We start from the raw sequence: 26,003 nt of genomic DNA, 5'->3' as shown, positions 1-26,003 counted from the left end.
GACAGGATTTGTGAGGAAAGAGACAACGGGGGAGGTTTCCCACTTTGACCTTGCAGAGAAATATTTGAGGTCAATTTGTTCAGGACTTTTTTTCTGTGGGGTTTCAGACATGTGGTTTATATATTTATAATAAAAAAATTCCTTCCAGTAGCACCTTAAAGACCAACTAAGTTAGTTCTTGGTATGAGCTTTCGTGTGCATGAAGAACTTCTGTTTCAGTGTATCTGAAGAAGTGTGCATGCACACGAAAGCTCATACCAAGAACTAACTTAGTTGGTCTTTAAGGTGCTACTGGAAGGATTTTTTTTTTTTATTTTGACTATGGCAGACCAACACAGCTACCTATCTGTAACTGGAATTATATATTTATGTACGTGTTTGCTTGGAACATTTATGAACATTTATTACATATCTAAGACCTTAAAATTCTTATAACAGTGCTCACAGCTTTTGGATATACAGTGCAGTAATAAGAGAGAATGAGCAAAGGGCCTTCTGTTCCTCAGGGATTAATCAGAGTCTGTTCCTAAACCCCAAGAGATTTGAAGCAAAGTTTCCTTTTCGCAATCTACAGACATGGTGGTTGGGCTATTCACTTAAACATTGCCCTGTCATTAAAAGGGATGTGATATTGTGCGCCCCCACACATGGGTGTGTGCATTGAAGATTGTGCATGAGTGAAACTCGGGTGTTTATCAGATTAGGCAAACTTTTGCATGCTGGGGGAAGAGGAGAAGGAGAGCAGCCTTCTAGCAGATTTCTGCAACACTCGCTCTATCAGGAACACGAAAGGGCATGTCGGTGGCTTGGCAGCAAGCCAGGAAATAGAGTCCAATCCTGCCTGGGCCTGAACTCCAGGGAGGAGCATGCAGACCAAGGCAAAACAGCTGAGATCATTTCCGAGGCAGGTCTGGAGACAGGCAGGAGAACCAGAGAGATCTTCTGCGGTGGGGGGCACAGCTGAACGAAGCCCCCGGAGCCTTCGCTGGGGACGGATGAGACAGCTGGAGTGGGGAGGCAGGTGAGTTCACAGGCTGCAGCCTGTCAGGAGTCGACCGGATGCTCAGCCTGAGTCGCCCATGATAACAATTTGTTGTTGAGTCGTTTAGTCGTGTCCGCCTCTTCATGACCCCCTGCACCAGAGCACGCCAGGCCCTCCTGTCTTCCTCTGCCTCCCGCAGTTTGGTCAAACTCATGCTGGTAGCTTCGAGAACACTGTCCCACCATCTCGTCCTCCGTCATCCCCTTCTCCTTGTGCCCTCCATCTTTCCCAACATCAGGGTCTTTTCCAGGGAGCCTTCTCTTCTCCTGAGGTGGCCAAAGTCTTGGAGCCTCAGCTTCAGGATCTGTCCTTCCAGTGAGCACTCAGGGCTGGTTTCCTTCAGAATGGAGCGGTTGGATCTTCTTGCAGTCCATGGGACTCTCAAGAGTCTCCCCCAGCACCAGAATTCAAAAGCATCCATTCTTCGGCGATCAGCCTTTTTTATGGTCCAGCGCTCACTTCCATACATCACTCCTGGAAAAACATAGCTTTAACTATACAGTTAAAGCAACTGGTGAGCAAATGTTAAAATGTTTGCAGAGGACCCCTGCAGAGTGTTTGGTAAAATTCCTCCCCCACTTGCGGCCCACAAATAGCGAGGAGAGTTTTGGCTCACCCCTGGTATAAGCTGCTCTTCTGAGAAGCTCTGGGGAGAAGCTTTCCAGGGAGTCTTCTCTTCTCCTGAGGTGGCCAAAGTCTTGGAGCCTCAGCTTCAGGATCTGTCCTTCCAGGGAGCACTCAGGGCTGATTTCCTTCAGAATGGAGAGGTTTGATCTTCATGCAGTCCATGGGACTCTCAAGAGTCTCCTCCAGCACCAGAATTCAAAAGCATCAATTCTTCGGCGATCAGCCTTCTTTGATGGTCTTTATGTATGACAACAATAAACCATTTCCCACATCTATTGGAGCCCGTATAGAGTCCTTACATAGGTTCCCTATTGGTGGGAGAAAATAACAGAGGCCAACCAGAGAATATTGAGAAGCAAAGCAGCTTGTAAGCCTGATCTTTCTTGATCTGTTGCAACAGGGTGCTCCCCTCACACGCAGGAGAAAGGAGGAGGGCCCAGGACAAAGGTGTGCCCGCCCTTATATAGATATTTTAAATTCCCTGCCCTGGAGCTCAAGACCACCCCTCCATTCATCATACATACATCACAGAAGGGGTGTAGCCCAAGACCACCACCCACAAACATCATACCTACATTACAGAAGAGGTGGTCTACAACAGAAATTTGAATGTTGTTGTTTTTCCTGTCTGCCAGGTTATCTGATAATGCCTTATCTGATTGCCTTTCCTGGTAGTCTGTCACCCTTTGAGATGGTGATTTCCCAATTCCTGAGACAATGGGAAGGTTCCCTCACCCCCCTCCCTCCTTGCAGAGAAAACATTTGGGAGTCAAAATGGTTTCAGGGAGTCAAAATGGTTTCAGGGAGTCAAAATGGTTTCAGGGAGTCAAAATGGTTTCAGGGCAGTCTTCCTGTGCTGATCTATGTACGTGCTTGGTTGGTACATCTATGAACATTTATTATATATATAAGACCTTAAATTTTATTATTACAGAACCACGTGTCTGAAATAGTATGGGAGAGCAATCCTGGAGCCATTTCAACTCTCCCAAAATATTCCTCTACAGGAAGGGAGGCAAATGGGGAAAGCCTTCTCATTCTCTTTTCGCTGGGAAATCCTGTCTTAAGGGAGTATTTGAGTATTTGTGTAGAAATAGGGTGAGCCTGTGACCTGGACTCAGGAACTAAAGTATTTACCATCACCAAAGAATGGCCAGGCTGCAATCAGTGACCATTATCAGGTATCCTGGCAGGCAGGATTTCTGCTGTAGACTGCCTCCTCCTGTGATGTATGTATGATGTTGGGGTCTTGGAGTACAGGTGGGCAATGTCAAGAGTCTATATAAAGGTTTGCACACCATTGTTCTGGGTTCCTACTCCCTCCTGCGTGTGGGGATTGGTGACCCTGTTGTGACAGCAGTAATAAAGATCAGGCTTCATAAGACGACCTGTCTGGTAGCCAGATTTTGCGCCCAGATTTGTAGGTACAGATCACCCTCTAGAATAAAATAGCTTACTAGGGAAATGCTGAAGTTGCCCTTTGGGGTGCCTCAGGGTCAATTTTTTTTATGGTAGCCCAAATCTCAGTTGTACGGGTGTATGTATATTTCTCCTACCAATAGGGAACCCACTTAAGAACTCTATTCGGGCTCCGGAATACCCCATAAGGGAAAGGGAGCAGTTTTTCTTATAACAGCCTGTAAGCAGCTGAGGTCACAGAAAAATAACATTGTAGGGTTGGATGGGACCCTGAGGGACATCTAGTCCAGCCCATTGCCGCTCAAGCTGGCAGATGGCCATCTAACCTCTGCTTAAAGACCTCCAAGGAAGGACAGTCCGCCAGCATCCGAGGGAGACCGTCCCACTGTTGATCAGCATTTACAACAACAACAACAATTTATTTATACCCCGCCCATCTGGCTGGGTTTCCCCAGGCACTCTGGGCGGCTTCCAACACAATATTAAAATACAGTAATGGGTCAAACATGAAAAGCTTCCCTAAAGAGGGCTGCCTCCAGATGTCTTCTAAAAGTCTGGTAGTTGTTCTCTTTGACATCTGGTGGGAGGGCGTTCCACAGGGCGGGTGCCACTACCGAGAAGGCCCTCTGCCTGGTTCCCTGTAACTTGGCTTCTCGCAGTGAGGGAACTGCCAGAAGGCCCTCGGAGCTGGACCTCAGTGTCTGGGCTGAACGATGGGGGTGGAGACGCTCCTTCAGGTATACAGTACCTAAGGATATGCCTGCACACACAAACACAATAACACAAAAGTGTGTGTGTGGAGAGGGAGAGGGAAGCAATCAGTCAACTTTGCTTAGTGCCCATTTGCAAAACAAATGCATCACCAGGGATGTTCTTTTAGCTTGCAGCAGCATGAACGGTGATAAAATAATAATAATAATAATAATAATAATAATAATAATAATAATAATAATAATAATAATTATTGTTTATTGTTTATACCCCACCCATCTTGCTGGGTGGCTTCCAGCAAAATATTCAAATGCAATAAAATACAATGCTGGGGTGGGTTTGGAGCTCAGCATCAAAAGGTGGCAGAATTTGGAAACTGGAGGTGTGTAACGAATGTCAGTAAATAAGCTGCAGCTGGATGATACCCAGAAGTTTCAAAAGGGAGGGAGGTTGGATGGCAAAAAAAGGATGTGGGTAGAGCTTTGGCAGCACAGAAAAAGCAGGAAAACAACCATTTAGTGCTTATCAGAGTGGCTCGTGTTTGACTAAGGTGTTGGGTGTGAAGCAGGGATCAGCCAGAGGTCTGATAAAACATTCCATGAAACAGGAACGGGAAAGGAGAAACTTCACCCTGCCTAGCTGAACTTTGGAACTCCCTGCCACAGGAGCCTAGATGGCTTTAAAAGAGGACTGGACAAATTCATGGAGGAGGAGAGGGCTGTCGATGGCTGCTCGCCACAATGGCTGTGCCCTGCCCATCACGGTCAGAGGCAGCAACGCTGCTGAATGCCAGTGTCTGGAAACTGCAGGAGGGGAGAGCTGCTCTTGGGTTCGGATCCTGCTGAGGGGCATTCGGTCAGCTGCTGCGATGACAGGAGGCTGGACTAGGTGGACCGCTGGCCTAATCCAGGTAGATACAGGTAGGTAGCTGTGTTGGGTCTGCCGTGGTCGAAACAAATTAAAAAATTCCTTCCGGTAGCACCTTAAAGGTAAAGGGACCCCTGACCATTAGGTCCAGTCGCGGACGACTCTGGGGTTGCAGCGCTCATCTTGCTCTATAGGCTGAGGGAGCCGGCGTACAGCTTCCGGGTCATGTGGCCAGCATGACTAAGCCACTTCTGGCAAACCAGAGCAGCGCACGGAAATGCCCTTTACCTTCCCGCTGGAGTGGTACCTATTGATCTACTTGCACTTTGACGTGCTTTCGAACTGCTAGGTTGGCAGGAGCAGGGACCGAGTAACAGGAGCTCACCCCGTCGTGGGGATTTGAACCACCAACCTTCTGATCGGCAAGTCCTAGGCTCTGTGGTTTAACCCACAGTGCCACCCGCGTCCCTTCAAATTGCAAAGGGGAGTAGCACCTTAGAGACCAGCTACGTTTGTTATTGGTATGAGCTTTCGTGTGCATGTACACTTCTTCAGATACATGTTACGAACGCCATCTCCAACTCCTCGAAAGATTCCATCAACGGTGTCTCCGAATTTTTTTACACATGACTTGGGAAGACAGGCGAACTAATGCCAGTGTACTGGGAGAAGCAAAGATCACCAGTGCTGAAGCAACGATTCTTCAACATCAACTTCGTTGGACTGGTCATGTTTTGCGGATGCCTGATGATTGTCTTCCAAAGCAACTACTTGAAAATTGAAAGTGTCATGCTGGTGGTCAACAAAAGAGGTTTAAAGACTCTCTCAAGGTAAATCTTTTAAAAGTAGCATAAACGCTGTCCTGTGAGCGCTCCAGTTGGAGAACAGCCTTTACCAAAGGTGTTGTGGGCTTTGAAGACACTCAAACTCAGGACCAAAGGGAGAAACGTGCTAAGAGGAAGGCACGCTTGGCAAACCCTCACCATGATCAACTCTCACCCAGAAACCTATGTCCCCACTGTGGAAGGATGTGTGGATCCGGAATTGGCCTCCACGGTCACTTACAGACTCACTGTTCAAACCGTGTTTATGGAAGACAATCTTACTCGGCTATGAGTGATCGCCAAAGAAGAAAGAAGATTATGTCAACCATCAAAAAGGGACTGGAGCGGCTGGGGCAATCCAGCCAGATGGGCAGGGTATAAATAGCATTATTATTATTATTATTATTATTATTATTATTATTATTATTATTACCACCACCACTGATAAGCCAGCATGTCACTCGCTGGTTGAGACTGCTTTAGAGGGGCAGTTTGGCAGCTGAGTTGGGAGGGGGTCCCCCCCACTTTTAGCTTTTTCTGTTACAGCCCTTTGCATTTACTCAAAAAGCGTCCAGGGGGAAACCAGCCTCTGATGGGGGACAGCTCAGGCGTCTCTGTTTCCACCCCTTCCTCTTTCTCTGCTTAGATCGCTTTCCCGCCTTGTCTGCAGGTAGCCCCACACCTGCCGCCACCACCCTGCAGCCTCCGACCCCTGCCTCTTCCACCGCAGGGTCCTCATGGAGACCAGTCCCGGGAGCGGCTTGGCGGGGGTCCTGAACGGCCTGGCAGCTCAACTGGCAGCGCCCGGAACTGCAGACGCGGTGAGTGCATTTATTCTACGCCAACCTCTTTTTACCCAATTTTTTTTTTTTGGTTTTCCACATTTATGACAAAAAAAGACATTACAAAACACACAACAAAGAAAAACACCTTACAATACAATAAACTAAACACAAAAAAGGATTATTTCTTAGATATCTTATTCTCATAACATTGATAACTGACTTTCTCGAATCCCCTCTAACTGAATTTCATTATACCACCTGTATGACAGTTCTCCAAATACATATTTCTAATAAAATTGACTCCTAACATTTACAAAGTTCTTCTCCTTTATTAATATTCTAATCCTTAATATTTGTTTTATTGTTCTCTAAACTGTGAGGCTGCGTGAAGCTTGGGTGGGCTGAGCACTTTGCTAGGCAGTGCCAAACGCAAGGTCGAGCCACAGTTTACAAGATACTAGTTATAATTTAAGGAAGAGAAACATCTTGATTATCAGAACTGTTGACAAGCGAGCCCAGGTGGCAGCTGCAGAGAGACTCCAAAACGCTGCCTTCTGCTGCATGGCACAGACTCTGGACTCGTAAATTCGAGGCCGCCACATTTGGAGATAATTTATTTCTGCAAACTGCCGGCGAACAATCTTAATTATTATGGTACTTACTAGAAAGAACTGCAAAGATCTGGGAATCATGCCAGATCCCCAGAACCCCAAAGGAGACAGAGCAAAATCACACATTATTTTCTCCAAAAGGAGGAGAGTAAGAGGGAGCCGAACTGTTCTGGATTGGTCAACTCATCTTAAAGGGCTCCAAACAAAACGCTAGATTTTTTTACTTTATAATGTCCGTGCTTGAGGTTGGATGGGGTGAATTCAAAAGCGGAGGGCAGAGAAATCAGCCTGCCAAACTTCTTCCTGCAGGGCTTGGAGGAGGACTTGGAAGAGGAGGACCAGGTGAGGCGGCCAGTGGCCCAGTGGACCGTCTCCGAGGTCTGCTCCTGGCTGAGACGAGGGTCCCTGGGGGCTCAGGGGAAGCCCCTTCTGGAAGCGGCGCACAGCCACGCCATATCTGGAAAGGCCCTGCTGCGTCTGACGGACGAGACGCTGGAGCGCATGGGAGTTGCGCCCTGGAGCTTGCGGCAGGAGCTGTTGCGCGAAGTCCTGTGCCTCCGCATTCAGCAGGAGATGAAAGACTTGCTGGACATTACAGGAGGTGAGGATGGGTACCCAAAGTCCTTACTGGGACTGAAACGGAAGCAGAATGTGTAGGGTTGGGGAGACCGAGGGCATTGATTTATTTAAGAAAATTTATCCCCCACATAAAAATTTTTGAAGTTTTAAAGTTATAAGGGGGAAATTACAGAAGGAAAAATAAGAAAGAAAACACACAGAGAGAAAGGATAAAGGTAAAGGGACCCCTGACCATTAGGTCCAGTCACGGAGGACTCTGGGGTTGCGGCGCTCATCTCGCTTTACTGGCCGAGCTATACTGTCGTACAGCTTCCGGGTCATGTGGCCAGCATGACTAAGCCGCTTCTGTGAACCAGAGCAGCACATGGAAACGCCATTTACCTTCCCGCCAGAGTGGTACCTATTTATCTACTTGCACTTTGGCGTGCTTTTAACTGCTAGGTTGGCAGGAGCAGGGACCGAGCAATGGGAGCTCACCACGTTGCGGGGATTCGAACCGCCGACCTTCTGATCGGCAAGTCCTAGGCTCTGTGGTTTAACCCACAGCGCCACCTGCATCCCTAGAGAGAGGATAAAGGTACCAGGGGACAAAAAAGAGTATTTTGCGGCATCAGTGCAGACATGGAACATGAATTCTGCAGAATATTGCTTGGTCTTAACAAATAAACATTTGGAAAGCAAAATTCTGCAGTGATTATCAGTACATATGCTGAACGCGAAGTGGATCCAACAGAAACATTAATCTTAATTCCTTTGCTTTTGTACCATGTGTGCAACCACAGGAATAGAGCTGTAATGAAACGTGGTAAGATAAAATAAAATTAAAAAGAATGGGTGTGTAATAAAATTTATACACTGTTGGATTATTTGAAAAGACCCTCAAAGCGGCTTACAAAACAGACAAAACAATGAAATGATCAATTAGAAAGATTAACAACACTTTGGAAAGTTTAAATAATGAATGTTGAAATGACGTTTGATTGAAAATAAGTGGTACTGGCAAAGAGATGCTTAAGAAAATGTAAATAGGGATTGATAATTGTAATTGGATATTTATAATAATAGGTTAACATATGGAGTAAGGATAAATGTTAGAGGGTAAGGATTTGCTGAATCTAATATTTGAACTGGAATACAAAGTGGGAGGTGTGAGGAGGTCAAGAAACTAGTGAAGAAAATATAAGATTTGAAAATATTAATCTATTTTTAGTTTTGATTTCTGGCTTTTCTCTTTGTTCTTATTCTTTATTCTTTCTTTTTTCTTCTTTCTTCTATCAACTGCTTTTCTACTGTGTATCTTTTATTTGTCTTGTTTTTGTAGTTTAAATGTTGGAATTTATTTTTATTGTTTGTGAAACACTAATAAATATCATTTTTTTAAAAAAATAATGGAAAGTTTAAATAACAATAGGCTACGAACAGGTTAAAACTCGCACCAACTTTCTAAGCATCTGGATAGGTAGATGTTTTATTTAGTGGGTGCCGAAAAGAGGAGAGGGAAGGTGCCTGCCTGGTGTCACTAGGCAGGGAGTTCCAAAGTGCAGGTGCTGCCATGTTTAAGTCTGAGTTCTTAAAATGCGGAGCGGGTGTTCATCGCACCTGTAGCAGTGCCAGTTCCGCCGATGGAAGTGTTTTAATTAGCGGTCTTGCAATATTTCTGAAGGAAACTAAACAACCCCTTCTCCATTCTTCCACACACAGCATGATCGAGGGAGGCCCGCTGTCAAGTGAGCAGCTCTGTCTGGGATGCAAAAAAAGGAACACACTTTGGACCTCTGAGCAGGACAGTGGAGCCCAAAGCTCAGTGCCAGGCCAGGCTTCAAGGACTGCAGAATGGAAGGAGCTGCTTTGGGGTTTGGACTCGGCAGTTTGCAGCCCCGGGGGCAAAGGCTTTCGTGGCAGAATGTGGGTTTTCGCGGGGAAGGGGCTGCCCCCCATGCCTGTAGCCTCCTAGGGGCCTCCTGCAAACATCTGGTCAGAGGATGGCCCACGCTTCGTAGGTGTGGGGAAGGGTTGCAGCCAAGCAGCGGAAGCTATGTTGCTAGGCATGCGGAAGGTACAAGGCTCAACATCTGGGGGCTGCAGGCTGGGGGGGGGGATCCCTGCAGATATTCTGCCAGTCAAGGTGGGCCATACTGAGTTAGGTGGACCAGGCGTCTGACTGATTTGCCGAGACGTAAAGCTACGAAACTGTTGTTCGAGAAAGTGTTTGTCATTTTGAATTCGACAGGACTTGCTTCCCGGAAGCCCAGTACAGTGGTACCTCGGGTTACAGACGCTTCAGGTTACAGACTCCGCTAACCCAGAAATAGTACCTCGGGTTAAGAACTTTGCTTCAGGATGAGAACAGAAATCATGCTCCGGCGGCGTGGCAGCAGTGGGAGGCCCCATTAGTTAAAGTGGTGCTTCAGGTTAAGAAGTGTTTCAGGTTAAGAACGGACCTCCGGAACAAATTAAGTACTTAACCCGAGGTACCACTGTATGATACCACTGTGCTCTGGTCCATGGGGTCACGAAGAGTCGGACACGACTAAACGACTAAACAACACCACCACCACTGTATGATGCTACAAATAAAACAGATATTTCCTGCCCTGCAAAATTAAATCACCTTTTATTACAGTGCACCATACAAAAATATTACTTTAGCACATGGGTAGGCAAACTAAGGCCCGGGGGCCGGATCTGGCCCAATTGCCTTCTCAATCCGGCCCACGGACGGTCTGGGAATCAGCGTGTTTTTACATGAGTAGAATGTGTGCTTTTATTTAAAATGCGTATCTGGGTTATTTGTGGGGCATAGGAATTCATTATTTTTTTTTGGCCCCCCCCCCATAAAATATAGTCCAGCCCCCCACAAGGTCTGAGGGACAGTGGACCGGCTCCCTGTTGAAAAACTTTGCTGACCCCTGCTTTAGTATATATGCGGCTGAGTCCTTGCGTGTTTAAATTCCTTTATCTTCGCAAGCTTGACGTGCGCAGCAGGGACGGTTGCTGGAGCTGGGATGTTGCCCTGCAGAGAGTTGTTCAGCCACAAGGTGGTGAGCGAGAGAAAGAAGCCAGCAGGCAGAGAACATTAGGATTAGGAACCAGCACTGCATTTAAGGCCTTCTCGCATCTCTGCACCCCTATCCTAAAAAGGCACCCCCACACTTAAAATAATAGAACCATAGAGTTTGAAGGGCCCCTTCGCAAATTCCTCTTTGGTCTTCACCGTTGTCTCAAAACCCACTCTGCTGATCCTCAACCTCCTAGGGCAGCCCTTGGGAGGCAATCGATTCCCTGTGTAGCAAGACAAGCTATGAGCCCCCCCTGTCTGGCTCCCCCTAAGCCCAGAAAACAACAGGAGCAAAGATCTTGCCTGGTGGCTTAGGACCAGGCTGTCTGAAACAGTATTTCCCCCATATGAATGAGCCCAAGTTTTGAGATCTTCAGGGGAGGCTCACTTGGTAGGGACGTCTCGGTGGCTGTTCCCAGGGCAACTTTGGAATTCCCTTCCTAGAGAAGCCAGACGGGCTCCCTCCTTGTCTTTCCACCATTAAGATCTTGTTCCGACAGGCCTTTCTTGGGGAACTGTTTTTTTTTTAAGGAAAAAGCTTTTAATAGTGCTGTTTTTATTATCTATAAATTGGTTTCTTGTACTGTTTTAATTCTAGGAAGAATTAAAACAATATTAAGACCTTGAGTCCAGGTCTGGGGAAAAGGAATAATAATAATAATAATAATAATAATAATAATAATAATAATAATAATAATAATACTAATTTATTTGCACAGTGCTGCCTTCAGATGTCTTCTGAATGTCAGGTAGTTGTTTATCTCTTTGACATCTGATGGGAGGGCATTCCATCATCATCATCATCATCATCACCACCATCATCTTTCTCCCCAGCTAGCCCTAGCAACCTGGTCAGAGTATGGTGGCAGAAGCTGCAGGTGTTTTGCTAGATTTCAGTCACTAATTCAGCATTTGCAAGAGCATCCCCCCTCCCCCAAATGTTTCCACAGCAGAAACGCCCACAGAGATGAGGAGACAGAGATGTTAAAAAGCATGGGAAATTTTTTTAATTGAAGTTTTATTTCATAATAGGTTCTCTTTTTTTTGAAGCTTTGTTGTTTCCGCTTTTAAATACAATAAATATTCACCAATAGCATTTTATGGAATGGAATCCAAATCCATTTGCAAGACTGTCAACCTTGAACAATGTACATATGAGACAGACATGAATCCTGATGGAAGCGTGAAGAAGGGGTGGCGCAGAAATCTGCCGCGAGAAATGTACAGGTTTCCTATTGCAATTTTCTCTCACTAATAATAATTATGGTCTGTACAGTCCGTTTGCTTTGACACAACCCAGCCCTTGGCAGAGTCTGGCGCAACCGGTGCTTTGCAGAATACCGGCCGGAGAGACCCCCCCCCTTTTGTCCGAGGACGGTCCTTCCTGGCAGAGAAAGCACCAACGAGGCCCAAGGGACTGAACATTCGCCCTCATATTTAGCGGGGGACAAAAGCAGCAGCGAGCAAGGCTACTCATTCAAAGCGTGACCCCCTACCCCAATACAATGCAATACACTGGAGAGAAGGAAGGATTCCAACCTCACCTTTCACGTGATAGCTTAAAAATCAGCTTCTAAAAAAAGAAAAATCGCCAGGGCCACAGAGACCCAGAAGGTAAACTTGTCCAAAATGCATGCATGGTACATCCCCGTTCCCAATTGCCTGCATTTTCAGAGTAAGGCTGTAACGCAGAGAAAAGGTTCCGGCTACTTTCCTCCCCAACCGCAAGAGATCTGAAATGTGCTGTTGAAGCCTTCCAGGTGAGAGCTCTCCAGTCCTGTCTAAAGGGGTGAGCTCTGAACCGAGAGCCCCCTTTCCAATTCAGGGGGGGGGGCAAAGATGCTCTCCAACTTTCTGCATGGGGAAAGCGACGAAGGCCTGAACTACACCGGCAGGGCGTGTGTCTGTCCTACGCAGAGAAGCAGACCAATCCAAGATAGCAGTGGAGCCCGTTGAGTGGGGAGATTGCAAACAGGAGTATCTAAGTTTGGGGCGAGAAACCTTGGGGAGGGGGGCATATTTTGCTGGACTCCTGCTCACATCACTCTAGACAATGCTGGCTGCGGCTGATGGCAGCAGGAGTCCAGCAAGATTGGGGGGACACACAATTATTCCCCACCCCTGCTCTAAGTTATCACGAAATATCTTACTTCCTAGGATCGCTTTTCAAATGAAAATGGCACTTTGGAATAGCTGCCCAGCCCCACACGCATGACCTGCACATCCACAGCTGTGGAGACTCATGCGCCAAACACCCTGCTCTGCAATCAAGGCGGGGGGGGGGGGAGGCAGCCGAGGAGCAGCCTGGGTTGAAGGCCAGCTGTCACTCAGCCGCCAAGCTGTTTGCCTCCAGCTCTGATTCATCTTAGTCAAGCCTGCATTTGGGCTGGGGAGGGGGGGGAAGAGAGGTGCTTCTGCAAAGCACAGGGACTTTCTACATCTAGGCCTCTCTGCCTGCCAGGGAGTTTCTGAGCAACAGGGAAAGCTGGCCGTGTCTCTGTGCAGACCACTGCTTGGACTACAGGTTGCTACTACCAAAGCCTGAACCTTGCAGGATTGCGGGGCCCTGATTTGGGGTGGGGTGCTGTGCCGCTCTCCGCAGCTCCTTTGCCCACGCCTCCGGAGAACTGCGTCTTAAAAGGTTGAGCCAACCAGCAGCGCATCCGCAGCTACACAGGCAGCAGTAGTGAATCAAGGCAGAGAAAGGAAGATTTCGCTCTCAGGACGTACAAAAACGCGGGGCAGTGATTTCTGACGGCGACAAAGGACTGCAAAATGTGGAGCAAGTAGTTTAAGGAAGTGTCACGAGCGCTGCCTCCGATGCCTCTTTCAATCGCAGAGGGAATATCGGAAGGAGAAGACGGGACTCCTCGAAGCGTTTTTACAATCACCTGCTGAGAGTGGCAGCGGGCACACATTCACCTCTTCAACATGCAATACCTTTATTTCGAAGAATATTTGAGATGAACACAAAAAACCCCTGATGCCACCAAAACCCGAGACAGAAATAATAATGGTTAAATGGTGCATTGGAGTCCCTCCCAGATTGCCGAATGAGCTTCAAACAATAAAGATGGCGAAACAGCAGAAATTAAACCCGTTTCCGCAGCTGAAGATGCCACGCTGTACTCCCTTTAACTTGGACAACTACTTTTCCAACATTCTGCTTAAGACAGCCGACCTTTTCTCCAACTTGAGGCAAATCTTCTTAAGGCACCAGGTTCCTTATCAAGAAGCCGAGATAGGTAAGGGAAGCAGAACCAGGTTTCTTTTGAGAGGCGACAGCCAAGCAAAACCTGCCTTGGGAGACGCCAGGAAGTTAACACCTTTTGTCCTTTTGTCCACTCAGTGCTGGCCTGGCCCCCTCTGGACGTGCACCTTGGAGCATGGACGATGTTTCCAAGGCAGCACGTCAAGGAATGATTTAGTGAGTCACATCATTATCGTCATCTCGTCTTATGCCATCAGGGCCTGTGCAATTTTGCCACCAGTTACTGTCAATTTGAGAACCCCTGCTTCCAAAGCAAAGAGAGAAAGTAAAGAGGAACACATGTTCTCACAATGATTCATTAGTCAAACACACACACACACACACACACAAAATAAAGGAGACCCTCCCTCTGACTCAGCCGCCTCCAGAATTGGAAACCGGCTCTGGGGTGGGTCTAACTCAGTGCACCAAAATTATCAACTGATTGCTGCATTTCATTTCGGCTGTGATAGCGTCAAGTATTCAAAGCACGTCTCATTTCCTCTGTACACCCAACTTTTTCTGTGCAAAATCATTTAATTAAAAAAAAAGAGTGAGTGAGTGAGAGAAGTCTCCCCAATCCCCATCTCTGGTTCACCTTTTATAGCCATGAAAACATTTACCAAACAAGCGAAGAATGAGAACCTGTTTCTGTTTCATCATCCATGCCCAGAGGCCAGTGCTCTTTCCTGCTGGTTTTTTGAGAGGTGCCTCACTAAGGGTCAGAACAAGCTCTTCCCTTGCTCATTAACACACCAAAAGAAATTAAAAAAGGCATTTAAAGTCAGGTGTGGGAAGAAAACAGAAGGGGGGGGGAAGGATCTATTTACAAGGGGCTGGAGGCAGAAAAGAGCACTGGCTCCTGGATTTTCACATTGCTTGTTGACATAATGATTTAAGCTTACAAAAAGAAAGGTTAAATAGTCATTTCACAATTCCCATTTCTCTCTCTCCCCAGAGTGGAATGTGTCATCCACAAGAGCGGGCCGCCCCCTCTCATTTTAGGAGCAGAAGCCATAAGCAGCCCCTGCCCTCGGAATCACGTAGGAACATCCTTTGCTGCGCTTGGGTTTCTTCCAGGTGCCACCGTTCCAAAAAAGTTGGGTTTCGGCTGCCCTCTTCATACCAGGACGCACAGGCGTACCCACCCCAAAACAAGGCTTGTTCATGAAATTAAACAGAAGAAGGGAGGGGGAATCAGCGCAGACTTCACCACCACACAGTTCAAGCAGGGTTAGGATGGCTGAAAACAACATTCGGGTAACAAACACAGAGGAAAGCCACCTTCAGCTACTAGAGTGGAGGCAAACACAGAGCTCAGTTGTCGTTTCGACGAAAGGAGATCTCGATTATTTCCTCTAGAGGGAAGCAGAGCTACTCGGAATGGACCCGCATGGAAGGGTTATACGCCTGACAAAACAGTTCTTGGAAACAGCCGGTCCCCCACCCCAAAGGTTATCCCACAGAAGAGAGTCGCTTGCCGCAACGTAATCCTGCCGGAAAGGTGAAGGAGGTTTTGCAGCTTTGCTCTCCAGAGCAGCTCAGACAGGGTGGGCTGGAAGGCTACTCCTCCGTTGAGTGGAGACAGCATCTGCCTGCTTCAACATCTGGTTTGGCCATGCGGAAGCCACAACAGGGGTGGGTGGGAGGAGAGGAGGAAGTGAATGGAAGGATAATATAACCTACATAGAATAGTCACATTTTCGCTGTGTGATTACCGCCACCAAAGCCCCTTACTTAAAGCAGCTGACACACAAAAAAACCCCTCTTGCGTGGCTGGGTCCACGGAGAGTGGGCCACACTGTCCTCAGCGTAACCTGAAGATGTTTTGCGGCAATTGTGTGGCTTCAGAGACACCCCTGGCGCCCGTCTGTGGTTTTTTTGGGTGTCTCCCTTGAGAGTTCTGGGTGGCATGGACCCATGCTTGGTCTGGAAGCATCATGCTGGTTCAGGACATGTTCGCGGTGGTTCAGCCCCTGCCCAGCCACCTTCGCATCCATGAGAGAGGCGGTGCAAGAAGGGTCCGTCCCTCTGCAAGGCTGCCAGGCTTCGTTGCCACCCAAAGTGGGTCAAATTTTAGTTCCGTGGTGATGGCTGAAGTGTATTTACATGGGGGGGGGGGTTGCGTTCACAGAGCCCCTGCAGGCGGTGGGCCAGATTTCTTCTCTCCCGCCTCCACGTCTAGTCAATCGGAGCTGGGCTTTCGTAGCGAGAAGGGGCGGATGTTGAAGTGCTTGCTCAGCTGACTCACCTGGGAGGGGGAGAAAGCAGAGGTAGAGAGAACGGGCAAGGTGAGGGAGGGGTGTCGCAGGAAGGCAGACCCCTGACCATGGCCCCCTCCCCTCCAAGCCCCATCCTTCCTTCTCCTCTGCCTGCCTTCAAATTCTACATATAACGCTCCTTCTGCAGGGCAGCTACACTTACTCCTCTGCTCTGCCCACCAATTTGCCCCATATGTCTTTCCCCACCTGCTCTGCTCCGGGGCAGAAAGATGGGGAAGCAGCACCTCAGCTGTGATTCCTGCCTTGCAGGGGGCTGGAGCAGATGGCCTTTGGGGGTTCCTTCCAGCCCAACAATTCTAGGACTCTTATCTGCTTTTGCTGCCCCAGAGCATCATCCTACGTCTCCCTTTTCCCTCCCAGGGGCAGATTCTAGCTAATATGAAAGCGATGTATTCGGATTGGTTTGCCCAGAACTACATGGGCAGGAAGTCTAAGGTAAGGGGCCGATGTTGGCAGTTTTGCTGTGAATGTGCGTCCTGCTCCTTTATAGCCTTCCCTTTGCCTTGCCTGTGGGTGGTGCTGTGGGTTACACCACAGAGCCTAGGACTTGCCGATCGGAAGGTTGGCGGTTCAAATCCCCTTGACTCCCCGTTGCTCGGTTCCTGCTCCTGCCAACCTAGCAGTTCGAAAGCACCTCAAAGTGCAAGTAGATAAATAGGTACCGCTTCCGCGGGAAGGTAAACTGCATTTCCGTGTGCTGCTCTGGTTCGCCAGAAGCGGCTTAGTCATGCTGGCCACATGACCCAGAAAAACTGCGGACAAACGTCAGCTCCCTTGGCCAGTGAAGCAAGATGAGCGCCACCACCCCAGAGTCGGCCACGACTGGACCTAATGGTCAGGGGTCCCTTTACCTTTACCTGTGCCACACAGACGCGTGCCACGGGATCACTTACCACGCCGACTCCGTAATGGATGTGCGCCATGGTGATGAAGGTGGTGAGCAGGTAGAGGAGGAAGGTTTCGCTCTCCGGCAAGACGCCCGTCAGCACCACGAAGATGACCAGGGCCAGCGGGAAGAGCAGCCAGTTGAGAGGCTGGCAGCGGGTGCTGCTCATCTGGCAGACGATCAGGCGGCACTGGGGGGAGAGGAGGAAGAGCTGGTAAGGGAGGACCAGGATGGGAGGAGAAGTCCGCCCTCCAAGGCAAGGCACTGCTCCACCAACAGCTGCTCCAGTCCATCCAGGGCCATTTCCTGGAGGACCACTGAGGGAGCCGCTCTAGAACTTCACTGCTCCAGAGGCACTGCTCTAGGGCTTCTGGCAGAACTCTACTGCTGCAGTGCAAACGGATCCTCTGTAACAGAGAGTCAGTCCTACATGTGGGCAGGAATCCAAGGGCAACGCTGGAGGGCAGGCAGCGGAGGTGCTTTCTGCACAAGCAAACCCATATAGTTGTCAAGGGGACTCTGGGACCCTCCTGGCTTTGAGGCTCTCCTCCTTGCCCCTTGAGCAAACTCCTCAGTTCAGGGAACCTGAAACGTTAGACCAGGGATAGGGAAGCTTTTTCCTAAAAAAAGAGAGGGGCTGGCTTTTCCTAAAAAGCTTCTTTCTTAAAAAGATTCACATTTGTTTTGACAAAGGGTGCTTAAAGAGAACAGAAATCACGGGGTTAAAGCTGACCGAAAGTCCAGAGGTAGCATTATTTTGAATTTACGATGGGGTGGAAGGTTCGCAAGTGCTTGCTCACAAATTTATTGACAGCTGCATGAATTATTATAGCTAGGAAGTGGAAGGGGCAAGGGGAATATAAAATGGAAGAATGGTATAAAGAGGTCTGGGATATAGCTATGAATGATAACTTAACATGTGCTGTTAAGGTAAGATGGGGAATATGCAGGAGAAATGATTTTGAGGAGATATGGAAGGTGTTTGTAGAATCTGCACTGTTAAAACGGAAAGGGGTCAGACCATTGCAAGAGGTGTTGAAATTCTGGGACATTGGATAGTTACAATGGAATGGTCTCGGTGGTGGGGTGCAGACTTTTATTCTTATTTATGTATGATTATTACTTTGTCAAAAAATAAAAATAATATATTTTTTAAAAGATTCACAGTAGTTCAGTCGGCAGAGTATGGGACTCTTAATCTCAGGGTGCTGGGTTCAAGCCCCACGTTGCGCAAAAAGATTCCTGCATTGCAGGGGGTCAGACTAGATGGCACTCATGGTCTCTTCCAACTCTACAGTTCTATGATTCTATTATCCTATGATCCTCAGCGGACAGCCTTCCAGGCGCCATTGCACCACATGACTCTTATTTATGTATTTCATAAAAATTAGACAATGCTTGATTTGGGGGGTGGGGGTGGGACAGACCTCAAAGTGGTTGGTTTACAAAAAGATAGACCAATACAGTGCTACCTCTGGATGCGAACGGGATCCGTTCCGGAGCCCCATTCGCATCCTGAGTAGAACGCAACCCACGACTGCGCGGGTCGCAACTCGCCGCTTCTGTGCATGTGCGTGACGTCATTTTGAGCGTCTGCGCATGCGGCGAAACCCGGAAGTAACATGTTCTGTTAGTTCCGGGTCGCCGCGAAGCGTAACCTGAAAACGCTCGACCTGAAGCATATTTAACCTGAGGTATGACTGTAAAATCGGGGGGGGGGGGGAATACAACAACGCTTAAAAAACAAAACTTAAAATACTGAAACAGATGAAAGTTTACATCAACCTGCCTGTCATCCAGGTAGGCTTGTCTAAACAAGAATATTTTTAGCAGGTGCCGAAAAGTACAGTGAAGGCACTGCTTGATATCAACAGGCAGGGAGTTCCTAAGGTTAGGTGCTGCCGCCCTCAATGCTCTGTGGGTCTCGTGTGGCGCCTCTAGCAGTGCCCATTCCGTTGATCAAAGCAGTGGCACATGCAGGGCAAAGCGGTCTCCTGGGTGAACTCTTGCACAAGGAGGTTAGAGTCCAGCCACATGGAAGCCAGAGGTTTCGACACGCGCATCTTGCCATCGGAGGAGGAGGAACTGATTACAGCTCAAGGATGTAAGGGGAAGCCAGGGGGGAAATAATGAAGTGGAGCAGGGCCAGAGAGGAGCGTGGCCAAGGGAGATTGCTGAGGGCCACACTCAGGGTTCCCCACCCCGGGGCAAAGCGGCTTTCCTCCTGCCCCGCCAAGCCCCTCTGCGCACGCATCTCTGCAGCAGAAGGAACTTACAGAAATGTTGGCGAAGGCCGTGCCGACCATGAAGTAGAAGAGGCGGGGCTGGGTCTCCAGGATCTGCGTGGGCGAGTGGAAGATCCAAATGGTGCAGAGGATGAAGAGGAGGACGGGCGAGAGGAAGGGCAGCATCGCCTCGTAGAAGGAGTGGTGCTTCAGGGTGTTGCTTCTGTAGGCTCTGAAAGGCGGGAGAGGCGTCAGCAAGAGGTCGCCTGCAGGAGCGTTGCTGGTCGAGAGCTGGTGAGGCTCGTTCGACAACAAAAACCCCAGCCTTTAGTGTCACCTGCTCAGTCCTGTGGAACATTCTGCCACTGGAGACTGAGCAGGAGCTTCTGTGCCAACATCTGTTGAAAACTTTTCTATCCTGCCAGGCAATCACAAATGCATCCTTCCGCAATGGTTAACTGATGTCCGTTTTTAACTTTGTACGGAACCGCTTTGATTTTTTAAAATGACACAGCGGTATAAGAGACTTTTAATAAATAAAATTTTCAAAAAGGGAGGTGGTGGTCCCATGAAAGGCAGCTGGGAGCACCATCAGACTAATTCTGAAGGAGGCAGAACCTGATATAGTTCTTCCAACAGGGTCTCATCTGCAAGGCTGCAGTGTGGCCAGCAAAATTAAGATTAGGGCTGAGAAGCAAAGCTCCCTCCATCGGGAGCAGGCCAGCCCCATCAGGTCTCCTCTCCCCTCAAAGGTCACCTGGGGCAGCCGTGCCTCGGGCTGCCTCAGTGGGAGAGACAGAAAATAAGCAGGGCTCATTCCACCAGCTTTTCCGGAGGTCCAGTTCCTCCACCGGGCACCTCCTGCCCCTGAACTGGGCCAGCTGGTCATTAGAAGAACAACTATTTAGAATTCGGTGCCTGAGTTTTCATTTTCCTCTTCCCTCCCTGTCCCTTTCTCCTTGTGTGTTGTGGGTTTTTTGGGAGGACAGTATAATTCTGCGAGACGGTCTCGTTTTGATAGTATGTAAGCTACTCTGTGGGGACGTGGGTGGTGCTGTGGGTTAAACCATAGAGCCTAGGACTTGCCGATCAGAAGGTCAGCGGTTTGAATCCCCGCGACGGGGTGAGTTCCCATTGCTCGGTCCCAGCTCCTGCCAACCTAGCAGTTCGAAAGCACCTCAAAGTGCAAGTTGATAAATAGGTACCGCTCCGGCGGGAAGGTAAACGGCGTTTCCGTGCGCTGCTCTGGTTTACCAGAAGCGGCTTAGTCATGCTGGCCACATGACCCGGAAGCTGTACGCCGGCTCCCTCGGCCAATAAAGTGAGATGAGCGCCTCAACCCCAGAGTTGGTCACAACTGGACCTAATGGTCAGGGGTCCCTTTACCTTTACGCTACTCTGTGAGCCTTCCTGGCTGAAAAGCGGGGCACAAAATCCTCAAAATAAATAAAATAAAATACATATAGGAGGCCTGGCTTTGTCCAAGAGGCTCAGCTGGTTGAGAGAGAGGGCCCAGCCAATCTCTCTGCTCCATAGTCTCAAAAGCAAAGGCTTGCCCCTGGCATCACTCGTGCCCCTTTTGCTTTCTCAAAACTCTCCCCACTGGGGGAGACACTGAGTGGCGCTGAAACCCCAGCAGAACTGGGGCAGCCAGTCGCATGGGGTGCTGACAACCGAGCTCAGACAGGACTTACTTGTAGTAGTTCAGCAGGCTCATGGGGAGGGTCACAGTCAGCGCGCAACCTAAGGGAGAGAGAGGAGGGCCAGGTTACGACTCGGGCACGCGTTTCCCTTCACACAAAGACAGACGCCGCCACACAGCAAAGCTTGTTCCACAACCCGCACTTGGATTTGTAACAGCAACTTGAGGCAGGGGAATGCGAGTGTCTCCGGAAAGGGGGGAGCAGCTGCTGGTGAAAAAGGAAGCTTTAGCTGGGCTGGGTCAGCAGCTGTACACCCTGCAGTGCTGGCCATTTCTATCATTCATGGAAGAATGCATTTGCTTTGTTCTGTTAATACGGCTTTAATGGGCAGTGTGCAGAGGTGAGTTGTCTTGAGGACCAAAAGGCAGGCTATAAAAATAAACACAGTGGAACCTCGGTTCTCGAACCGCTCCATTCTCGAATGTTTCGGCTCCTGAACGTCGAAATCCCAGAAGTGCTCTGGTTTTCGAATGTTCCTTGGAACCTGAACATCCGACGAAGCTTCCGATCTGCAAAAAAGCCTAGCTGTCAGCCAACTGGAAGCAGCGCCTCAGAATTCGAATGTTTTGGAAGTCGAATGTCTTTCTGGAAAGGATTATGTTCGAATTCCCGAGGTTCCACTGTATTTCACATTGAGACTGTTCGGGTTCCTTTTTTTCCAACATCAATACAGCAAACCCCCCAAAAGCTGAATCAGTGCAACAACTTAGAAATACTGTGGATTCCTGAGGCCAGCAAAGGGGAGCAGGAGATGTTAATAAGAGCTCTGCCTGTTCAGGCCAAAAGGCCTTTGTCTACCCCAGCATCCTCCACCCCAGCTCTGAGGGTCTTCTGGCGGTTCCCTCACTGCGGGAAGCCAAGTTACAGGGAACCAGGCAGAGGGCCTTCTCGGTAGTGGCACCCAACCTGTGAAAAGCCCTCCCTTCAGATGTCAAGGAGATATAGAACTACACAACTTTTAGAAGACATCTGAAAGCAGCCCTGTATCAGGAAGTTTTTTGATGTTTGATGCTTTACTGTGGTTTTATAATTTGTTGGAAGCAGCCTAGAGTGGTTGGGCCAGCCCAGTCAGATGTGCGGGGTACAAATAAAATCATCATCATTTTATGCTTTGTGGCTTATTCATTATTTTGCATTTTAGTTTATAGGAATCAGAGTTGGAAGAAACCCCCACGGATCATCTACTCCAGGCACCTCCAAACTCGGCCTTCCAGCTGTTTTGGGACTACAATTCCCATCATCCCTGACCACTGGTCCTGTTAGCTAGGGATGATGGGAGTTGTATGTTAGTATCTTCGCTCACAGTCAGAGGTACCTGGCCTCCCCCGAGGCAATTGAGCGAGATACTGTGTTTACCTTCTGTCTGCGACTGCCGGCAGGCTAGGTAAACAAACCCGGCGATTCTTCTCATTAGACGTGAGAAAGAACACACCCTCTGCTTTCCTCTTCTTCTCTCTCCCTCCCTGCATTCCCCCAGGGAGGGGAAATGAGACAGACAGGAGTCCTTTTTACATGTTTTATTCCTGTCACTCAGCAGTACATAGAAATGCTACTGCTCCCTTCAGACTCCATCAGAAGAGACTCACACTCCTCCCCTGTACTTCCAGCACAGGTCACATGACACTCTGAGCTAACATCCGGTGCTCAGTACAGAGAATAGGCTCCACCTTTTCCCCAACAGTACATCTGCAAAACATAACATCCTGTTTTGCATTCCAGCCATCTGGAGCTGGCTTTTGCCTTGGTGCTTTTTCCTGACATCGTAGTCCTAAAACAGCTGGATGGCAGAGTTTGAGGATGCTTGATCTGGTCTAACCCCCTGCAATACACACTCAATGTAACCTTACCCAGGACCTTAAGATGAAAGACCAAGAAAAAAGAAATAGCAAATAAAAAGCTAGGCAGATGTTTTACTAACATTGTAATTATACAACAAATTTGCCCCAGACCAGCCTCAATGAAATCTTGCGACTATCGACAAGTCCAGAATACCTCAGGGATCTTAAACAGGGTCTAAAATTCTGGAGCAAGCAGTTTCTCAATTGTGACCCAGTTTGTGTACTATAAAGAAAGGGTGCGGGGAGCACATGGCAAACAAAAGGAAACATAGAAAGCTGAACATGGGATTATGGCACTGTATGATATTAGGAAATTTTAAAATACAGGCTTTTAGAGGAAGCTCCTTACCAAAGATCATTGCAGTGAATAGGTCTCTATACAAGAAATTGAAGAGGAAAGGGTTGTACCAGGCCTCCACTCCCACAATAGACGTCACAATGTACACGATGGAAATGGTCTGAAAAGTAATCAGAGAGAGAGAGAGAGAGAGGCAGAATTGCAGCATCTGGAAAGACTCATCCGGCCAGCTGGTGTTTGGATAGAATGGCTTAGCGATCAGAAAGCTCTTAGCCCCGTTATGACACCGCCCAAAGGAGCCTGGGCTTATGCCCCTAGGGTGGAAAAACAGAGCCATTTGCCCCTCTCCATCCCACCCTGTCCCTACAAATGCATTCCCAGTGCAACTGCTGGCTGCAAACAGCAGACCCACAAACCTGCCCAGCCTGAAGCTCCCCTGGGATGTGGCAGCTGAGGCTGGTGGGAGCTGAAGCCTGAAAAATCTTGAGGATGCCAGCTTCGCCACGGCTGGGAGAGTCACCCGCAACCTCAGCTGGAACACAGGGATTGTACTGGTCTGTATCAGAGGTTTGCTCTTGTAAAGACCGGCAACACAACGTGAAGTGGTCTCTGAATAGGCAGACAGACACACGCTTATTTATAAAGGTGCTAGGAACCAGCCAACCACTCCTTTGAGTTTTTGCTTTTGGTAAGAGGTTGTTTGTAACCTGATTCAGCCCATTTTCCACCACCAGAGATGCAGGGGAAAAAGCGGGGCAGGAAACTAGGATTCACATCCCTGCTCAGTCACAAAGCCCACTCCCTAGCGACCTCATGGGTAAAGGTAAAGGGACCCCTGACCATTAGGTCCAGTCGTGACCAACTCTGGGGTTGCAGCGCTCATCTCGCTTTATTGGCCGAGGGAGCTGGCGTACAGCTTCCGGGTCATGTGGCCAGCAGGACTAAGCCGCTTCTGGCGAACCAGAGCAGCGCACGGAAACGCCGTTTACCTTCCCGCCGGATCGGTACCTATTTATCTACTTGCACTTTGATGTGCTTTCGAACTGCTAGGTTGGCAGGAGCAGGGACCCAGCAACGGGAGCTCACCCCGTAGTGACAATTCGAACCGCCAACCTTCTGATCGGCAAGTCCTAGCTCTGTGGTTTAACCCACAGCGCCACCCACGTCCCTGACCTCATGGGAGAGGCGGATAAAAACCACTTATATTGGTCCTGAGTGGGGGTGGTGAGTCTTCAATATTCTATGCTTGTATTTTTAACTAAAACCCTTCCCTGGAAAGGCTAACGTTTGAGTGACAACTGGTTTGGGGAAAGTATGGGGCAGAGGCCTTGACTGGATTTTATCTGGACAGAATGGACTGGACATCTGCATGTAATGGGAGGATTCTTGGACTGATTTGGCAGAAATACCAGCCTGTGAAGAGACGCTGCGAACCTATATAGGGGAACCCTGGACATTAAACCACACAGAAACATATTGTTTGATTTATCTCCCTTGTTGGAAGAACTCAGAGGCTGTGGAAAATAACGAATGAATGAATGAATGAATGGAAGAACATCAGAATGACTTATGGGAACCACCGGAAATGAATATGAGAAGCAGTAGAAGTATGAAATGATCAGATCCCCTCCAACCTCAGAGCATAGTGAAGTCTCCCTGAAATATTTGGATTGTTTAATTATTGAATCATTTGTATAAGTCAGAATATATGATGTGATTTGATTGGAATGTTAAATGGAAAATTTAATAAATATTATTTTTTTAAAAAATATATTGGTCCTGAGCTTTTTGAAGAGACCATAAAGCTGGAAGGGATCCTGAGGGTCATCTAGTCCAACCCCCTGCAATGCAAGCAAAGCATCCCTGACAGATGGCCCTCCAACCTCTGCTTAAAAACCTCCAAGGAAGGCGTCAGTGCCTTCCTGCTTAGACAGGGATTTGAGTCCGAAATATTACCGCTCTGCGCGAGCTAAGTCCCATGGGCAATTTGCACAGCCTGTAAAAGTTACCGTATTTTTCCATGTATAAGACTAGGTTTTCCCCCTTAATAATAATGTCAAAAATTAGGGGGCGTCTTATACACAGATACATCTCTCCCCCACCCCCATTTTCTTAAATCTGAGTCCCCCAAAATAGGGGGCATCTTATAGACAGAAAAATATGGTAACTCCCATGAGAAAGGGAGGGATCTGAATTCACATGAGTCTTAAGAACATATGAAGAGTTTTGTTGGATCAGGTCCAGAGTCCTCTTTTCACAGGGGCCAATGAGATGCTCCAAAGCAGACATAGGCAAACGTGGCGGGAGTTGTAGTCTCAAAACATCTGGAGGGTCAAGTTTGCCTGTGCCTGCTCCAAAGGGAAACCTATCTGCAAGCAGGACCAGGGCACCACAGCAACAATCTCCCCTTCCAGTATATCTGAAGGACTGTCTCCATCCCCATCGTTCTGCCCAGACACTGAGGTCCAGCTCCAAGGGCCTTCTGGCGGTTCCCTCACTGCGAGAAGCCAAGTTACAGGGAACCAGGCAGAGGGCCTTCTCGGTAGTGGCACCCGCCCTGTGGAACGCCCTCCCAGCAGATGTCAAAGAGAACAACTACTACCAGACTTTTAGAAGACATCTGAAGGCAGCTTTTAAGGGAAGCTTTTAATGTTTGATGTATTAGAGTATTTTAATATTTTGTTGGAAGCCGCCCAGAGTGGCTGGGGAAACCCAGCCGGAGAGGCGGGGTATAAATAAATCATCATCATCATCATCATCATCATCATCATCATCATCATTATTATTTCTGCATTTCCCAGGAACTGGTATTTGGATGTACTGCTGCCTCCAGAACAGAGCCATCAATAGCCCTCTTCTCCTCCATGAATTGGCCTCATCATCTTTTAAACCCATCCAAGTTGGTGGCCATCCTTGCCTCTTGTGGGAGGATAATGTAACTCTCGAAAACACACAACCAAAGGTGGACAGGAAGAGGGACATGTCAAGCTGCTTCTTC

The 26,003-nt window shown here is 48.4% G+C and overlaps 2 protein-coding genes across 4 annotated transcripts in view; one reads left to right on the top strand and one right to left on the bottom strand.

The window, feature by feature from the left end:
* Positions 1–687: 687 nt before the first annotated feature.
* Positions 688–10,056, top strand: LOC308584143 (sterile alpha motif domain-containing protein 12-like). 2 transcript variants are annotated; one of them, XM_081188893.1, is made up of 4 exons: positions 688–1,021; positions 6,137–6,311; positions 7,196–7,487; positions 9,167–10,056. In XM_081188893.1, exons 2-4 carry the CDS (start codon positions 6,228–6,230, stop codon positions 9,169–9,171), a joined length of 381 nt encoding a protein of 126 aa, XP_081045019.1. In that variant the 5' UTR covers positions 688–1,021; positions 6,137–6,227; the 3' UTR covers positions 9,172–10,056. The 2 variants fall into 2 exon arrangements, with proteins under 2 accessions (XP_081045019.1, XP_081045018.1); XM_081188892.1 differs by having other exon boundaries at positions 690–1,021; positions 6,161–6,311.
* A 1,449-nt stretch (positions 10,057–11,505) lies between these two features.
* SELENOI (selenoprotein I) overlaps positions 11,506–26,003 on the bottom strand; it is a 53,956-nt gene continuing 39,458 nt past the window's right edge. For both annotated transcript variants that reach the window (XM_081188733.1, XM_081188732.1), the window contains exons 6-10: positions 23,057–23,165; positions 20,861–20,909; positions 19,218–19,398; positions 16,949–17,131; positions 11,506–16,024 (exon numbers count right to left, since the gene is read on the bottom strand). In XM_081188733.1, the coding sequence (XP_081044859.1) occupies positions 15,902–16,024; positions 16,949–17,131; positions 19,218–19,398; positions 20,861–20,909; positions 23,057–23,165 (645 nt within the window). In that variant the 3' untranslated portion in view covers positions 11,506–15,901. The remainder of the gene's footprint in view (positions 16,025–16,948; positions 17,132–19,217; positions 19,399–20,860; positions 20,910–23,056; positions 23,166–26,003) is intronic.

This window comes from Podarcis bocagei (genome assembly GCF_964188305.1).
Source record: "Podarcis bocagei genome assembly, chromosome: 3".
In the NCBI taxonomy this organism is placed as follows: domain Eukaryota; kingdom Metazoa; phylum Chordata; class Lepidosauria; order Squamata; family Lacertidae; genus Podarcis; species Podarcis bocagei.
This window is presented reverse-complemented; position numbering and strand designations above follow the sequence as displayed.

Coding starts and splice junctions, on each gene's coding strand:
- LOC308584143 (XM_081188893.1), top strand. CDS start 6,228: ATGGAGACCAGTCCCGGGAGCGGCTTGGCGGGGGTCCTGAACGGCCTG. Junction 6,312..7,195: donor CGCCCGGAACTGCAGACGCG/GTGAGTGCATTT, acceptor TTCTTCCTGCAG/GGCTTGGAGGAGGACTTGGA.